The 6,258-nt window shown below is 41.5% G+C and overlaps 1 protein-coding gene across 1 annotated transcript in view; it reads left to right on the forward strand.

Moving 5' to 3' along the window:
- Positions 1 to 2,705: 2,705 nt before the first annotated feature.
- rel (v-rel avian reticuloendotheliosis viral oncogene homolog) overlaps positions 2,706 to 6,258 on the forward strand; it is a gene marked incomplete at both ends in the record, with an annotated part of 11,010 nt that continues 7,457 nt past the window's right edge. Inside the window, 3 exons of the mRNA XM_080548968.1 lie at positions 2,706 to 2,712; positions 3,911 to 4,050; positions 4,408 to 4,556. Coding sequence (XP_080405094.1) covers positions 2,706 to 2,712; positions 3,911 to 4,050; positions 4,408 to 4,556 — 296 coding nt within the window. The remainder of the gene's footprint in view (positions 2,713 to 3,910; positions 4,051 to 4,407; positions 4,557 to 6,258) is intronic.

Genomic DNA, 6,258 nt, shown 5'->3' on the forward strand with positions numbered 1-6,258 from the left:
TAGATAGAACAATACAATTAAGAGGTTAATCAGTATGGGTTATACTGAGTGAAGCATAGTGACTGGTGAAAGGAAGGATGATGACTAGGTGGTTAGGGTAGTTATCGGGTCATAGATAGAAGACATGGATAGATAGATTGATTGATTGATTGATAGATAGATACTGTAGATAGATAGATAGACAGACAGACACAGACAGATTGATCGATCAAATTGGTAGGGATCGTGTTTTGACAGACCCACCAGAGAGAAGTGTTGTAACATTATAAAGAGAACCTTGTGAATCCTTCAAGAAAACACACATCAGATCGACACATGATAAGATCCAGTACAATCAACACATTAATGAAATAGTACCTCTTTTTTGTTCTGTATTGTCAATGCAAATATGAAAATTCCCTTGAACCATAGAGAGTCATTTTGTAGTGGAACATAAAACACCAATGACAAAGCAGTGCCAGCGTTTGAACTGCATGATTGTTGGCCTACTGTAGTACTGACATTCTTCTTCTTCGGCGTATGGGTTGTTGTTTCCTCTCCACTCCACCAGGCTCGGGGCCGAGGGGCTACCCTTTTACCACCCCGAGACCTGGTTGAGGGGCTCACCCGGGCTCTATTTCTGGACACCCCTGTCATAAAAATAACAATGTTGTCACAATACGGTTTGATGCCATGTTGGCCATGGGACCATGCAACTTGTGTAAGATAATGATAGCTAAATAATACGATAGCTAATGGTAGCTAGTTATATTAATAACAGCATATGGTAAATAAATATAATAGCCTAAGAATAATTGTAATGATAATAATAACATTTCACAGAATTTGTGAATGAATTCAATTCAGCATTAATCACCATAACACTTAGGCTAAGCAACAGTAATATCATAACAGTAGTATCATAAACTGTTCAAATGTCACTGTTAACATTTTCTTCAAAAAGAGAGGGAAAAAAGAGCCATGTCTTTGAAAAATACATGTACAAATCTACACACATAAAAGAATCTCAGAACTATTTATTGTTTGATATCAGCCCATCCTCTCATGTGTTCTGAGTGATAAGTGAACTAATGGTTCATGCCAACCAGGTCAGTAATGTGGCCATGGCTCTGTTCACACATGACCTGTTCATGCGTTACCTATTTATAGTTGCATATTTGATTTGTACAAAAGAGCAACTTAGCAACAAGTGTATGATACACGGTGTATGATACATTACATGATCAGTCTGTACATGGGCTGAACACTATCGCCTTCCCTTGATCTGTTACATGTTGATAACTAACAGTATGAGTTATTAAACCTGGTGTGTGTATGAAGTAGAAGGTAGAGTGGTCAGGTGTCTAGTGAACTGTATGAACTGTGTACTTGTGTGAGTGAGAGGGAATGTATGTCTGTGGTGTATGTGTGTGTGTGTGTGTGTGTGTGTGTGTGTGTGTGTGTGTGTGTGTGTGTGAGTGTGTGAGTGTGTGAGTGTGTGTGTGTGTGTGTGTGTGTGTGTGTGTGTGTGTGTGTGTGTGTGTGTGTGTGTGTGCGCGCAATGGGGCTTTCAGAATGTTGGCCTTTCTCAACATTCTGTTTTTTTTTTTTAAATCGTCAAAAAAAGCTGAATATTTTAAGCAGTTTAAAGAGATCCCAAAAGTTTAATACAAACAACTCAAGTTGTGGTCCTCTGTGGCTCAGTTGGTAGAGCATGGTGCTAACAATGCTTAGGTTGTGGGTTCGATTCCCACTGGGATCATATACTAAAATATATGCACTCATTGTGATGTAAGTCGCTTTGGATAAAAATTGCATAATATAATAATAATAATAATAATAATAAAATTTATAATACATTAGACTTAGACATATAGTGCTTTTCTAGACACTCAAAGACGCTTTACAAACAGAACAGATCGAGTAGTAATAATAAAAAGACACAAAAAAATAAATAAAAGAAAGTATAGGGGCCTAATTAAGGTAGTGGTGGGGACACATGGGATGGGGAGGGGGAGAGGGTTAACTGGTGAAGGCGAGCTTGAAGAGGTGGATTTTGAGGGCCTGTTTAAATGTTGGGAGGGTTATTATTAATATAAGTTAGAAATCTCTGCACATTATAAAGTTGGATTGGTGTTAATATCTTAAACGTTGTAGGAGGAGTAGCAGGCATAATAATAATAATAATAATAATAATAATAATAATAATAATAATAATAAAGTAAAAGTATAGTGGTTGGATGGATGAATAGATAGATAGATAGATAGATAGATAGATAGATAGATAGATAGATAGATAGATAGATGTGGACTTGCTGAAGTTGTAACTGCAAGCCAGCTAATACACTATGTCAAAGAACAATATTTGCTGAAGCAAGTCCACTAATAATTGACTGACGGCCGCCCCGCGCAACGCAGCAGCTCGCAGTTCCAAGAAGGCAAAGTTTCACAACAGCACATACCGCCCATGCATGACGTATCACACATACCGCCCATGCATGACGTATCACACATACCGCCCATGCATGACGTATCACACATACCGCCCATGCATGACGTCACCCCCCGTTCGCCAGGGCTGAGTTGAACATCTGGGCGGAGACAGCGGGGAATTCCCAAGCGACTCTCTCTGTCTCTTTACCAATATTACATTTACTGTATCTTACAGTATCACTCATTCGGACTTTTCATTCAGACAATAGCCCGTGATAAGGGTGTTGCACATCATGGCTGGTGAGTAGCAAAATATTAGTTTAGCCTCTAGGTCACGAGATGTCGACATAGAATACTAAAAAGTGTCTGAATTGAGTAAGATCATATCAATCATATGTGAATTCACAAGCTTATTCAAAGTAGACAAAGTATAGCCTTAAGAAAAACAAGGTTTTTGAACTTGGAGAAATTGATTTTTCTAAAATAGAAATTTTCTTTCCTTTTTTCTTTTTTCTTTTTTAATCTCTAAAACCTTGATATGATAAATGCTAACACTTACACGATATATTTTGGATTGTCAATGTCATCGCATTATTAACACTATAAGAGGCACATAACAGGGTGTATGAGGAAGTACAGTGCAATGTTGATGGACGCCGTGCATTGGGTTGAGAAACAACTGTTCATTGTTTTGTTTCCTTTCACTTTCCTTCTTTTATAACTTCATTCACGGGTTATGATTCTATCCTCACCAGTTATGCCCTCTTTGACCGGGGACCATCATCATTTGGGTAAGTACAGGAAGGTGTTTCTGTCCAGTCAAATTGTTTACCTGCTTCCACAAGTCATGGCTCATAAATGCCTCTGCAAATCATTGAGGTTTTACTTGAGAATAATACTACTGGCTGTAAAATGAGTAGTTTGTTTTAGGATTTGTACTTATTGGAGTCGTTTTTCTTGTTTTGTTTTTAAGCCTGTAACTTACACCTCCTGCCACATTTTAGTACCTCCACCTCTGCATTTTAGTAAAAAAAAAAAAACATTAATCAATTCAATCAAATCACCAATTAACCAGTGCATAGGATCCTCAGTGTCCATACCTTTTATATATATATATATGTTAGTGTTGCTCATTCGTGACGTTAGAATTATAAGGTTCTATCTCCATTTTTGTCAAGAGTTTTTTACATAATCTGATCCATTAGGTGTGTATTAATGCCTGTGTGGTGTTATTTTAAAAATGTTGACATTTTTGAGTTAGTAATTAATAAAATACAAAGGTTCCATCTCACAAAACATAATGGAATGTCAAAACTTTGACACTCAATCTCTGAACTACCCTAAACAGAGATAGAACCTTATCATTCTAAGCTCACGCATTGTATTTATGATCTGTGTCTGAGTTATGGTGCAGGTAGTGTCTATTGTGCTAACAGAGTATAGTTGTACTAGTGATTGTGTGTCTCTGCATTTCTGACCCTCCCCTTGTGTTGTCCAGTGGCTGAGCCAGCCATTCAGATCTTTGAGCAGCCAAAGCAGAGGGGCATGCGCTTCAGGTACCTCGTTGAGGGCCGCTCAGCTGGCAGCATCCCTGGAGCGAGCAGTACAGACAACAACCGGACTTACCCTAGTTTACAGGTGAGAGTGGTCGCAACACTGTACACAAGTCCACTGTACTCTAGTTTACGTGGTAAATGTGGGTAGTATTGCTGTGTATCCGTCATGTCGGAATTCATATGATGCAGCAAACCAGACATTGCACAGTCGAATGTGGTAACACAATCAGACCATGTCGGTTTATGGTTTATGATTTTCATTTGATGATCATCTTCCAACGTTGCTCACGGGTTGAGACTGTTAGTTTTCGAGGGGAAAAAAAACATTGTAACAAGGTTGTCTATGGAGTGTAATGGATGTTATTATTTGACAGTATCCTGATTCAACATTGTAACAATGTTCTCTCATCCCCTCTCCTCTCCCGGCTTCTATGGATAGATCCTGAACTACTGTGGCAAAGGCAAGGTGCGTGTTTCCCTGGTGACGAAGAATGAACCCTACAGACCCCACCCACACGACCTGGTCGGGAAGGATTGCAATCACGGCATCTACGAGGCAGAGTTTGGCCCCGAACGCCGAGTCATTGCGTGAGTTACCGTTCAACACTGTCCCATTAATCATCAGAGTCATCGTCATCCACAATCATACACTTTGGCGAACAAATCTAGAACAATCATAGACATTGTGTTGTATGTAGATATTAACATGTGTGAAATGTCACATTTGATTCTTTAAATATTCATTTGATCTAAGCATACATTTACTTCAGAAATCAGAAAGTTGTTTTTGAGCACTCACCTTGAAATGAACATAACTACATGCCTACATGCAGTATCGCATGTATGAGTAGACCACCCTAAAAAAAACTAGACTAGTTTACATCAGTTTTGACATGTTGAGTAATATAGACCACAAACATTCAATCATGATAATACAGATGAGAGGAGCAGCAGCATTATTGTCAATCTGCACTTCACTATTCTGAACATTATACTATATCCATACATATTGCCCTTTTCTGAGGAGGTAAGGTTGAAGGGAATTCCCCTGGTGACATCACTAAGTTAGTGTGTGCGTGCGTGTGTGTCCATGAGTGAATACAAGTAAAAGTTGAGGTAAAAGCTTCTCAGAGTAGGAAATAAGTGCCTGAAAATGGTGTACATTTCATTCCGCTTTTACGCATGGGATTTAACGTAAGTTATCACGATTATTCAAATGTAAAAAAAGTTCTCATATCCTTGTGAGTATCTAATACATCCTCGCAAGTTGTCCTTTCACGTTAGGAGTAGCCAACAGGAAGTTTGTGTTACTTAAATAGGGTTGTTATATGAAACACACGACACAATCGTAGCATCGACTTCAACGTTCGTTTACTTCCATATCGACTGACAGAACAGAGGTTGATACATCACATACATCACAGATATCAGGCATAACACCACAATAGCAGAACGATTGAACACTGATGCATCACTGTTAACCCAGTGTGCAGACATAACATCCCCCCCCCCCCCCGCCCGGCAGGATTTCAAACATGAAGTGTGGAGACAAAGTCTTGTAGGTGGCCTGGGCGTGAACATATGCGAGCGGGCTGTAATGGGGGGCGAGGAAGGCTGAGGCAGAGGAATGTCCGGGACCTGTGTAGGGGCTGGCTGAGGGCAGGCGCAGGGGAGCCCCACTGAGTGGATGGCTTGGGGGGAGTGTCACCGTCAATGTCTGGCGGGGCTGGCACCTTTCGGAGGCAGCTGGAGTGCCACTGAGTGCCATCGGGTCAAAGAGCAGAAGACCAGAACGAGGCCGTTTTATTCTCGCGGTGGGGCCTACGGACTCTGACCCACTCTGAGACGGTGATGTCCGGCACCTTGGCTCGTTTGGACCGGTCAAAGCGCTGCTTCGTCCGGCCTCTGCTGACGCGTGACTGAGGCTCCGACCCCAGGGGGAGGTGCGGCGGGGGTGTGAAGGGGCGGAGCCTGTCAAGGGGCAGGTTGAGAGAGGCTGGAGAGACGGCCCGTGGTCGAGTGCTGCGTGGCTCTGTAGTGCAGCAGCGTGTGGCGGATTGGCCTGTTCGGTGTCCACGTTGGATTGAAGAGATATGCCACCTGCTGACAGCCAAGAACCCCACATATTCAATTGCTGGTACAGCAAGGACACACTTGTCACCGTCAAGGGTGAGCTTGTGCTTGGCCAGGGCTACGAAAACCCTGTTGAGTCTTTCATTGTGGATGTCAGTGGTGGACCCATGCATGACCACGTCGTCAAGGTAAATGGCCACGCGCGATATGCCAGCCA

This window comes from Nansenia antarctica, assembly GCF_963989245.1.
Source record: "Nansenia antarctica genome assembly, chromosome: 19".
Classification (NCBI taxonomy): Eukaryota; Metazoa; Chordata; class Actinopteri; order Argentiniformes; family Microstomatidae; genus Nansenia; species Nansenia antarctica.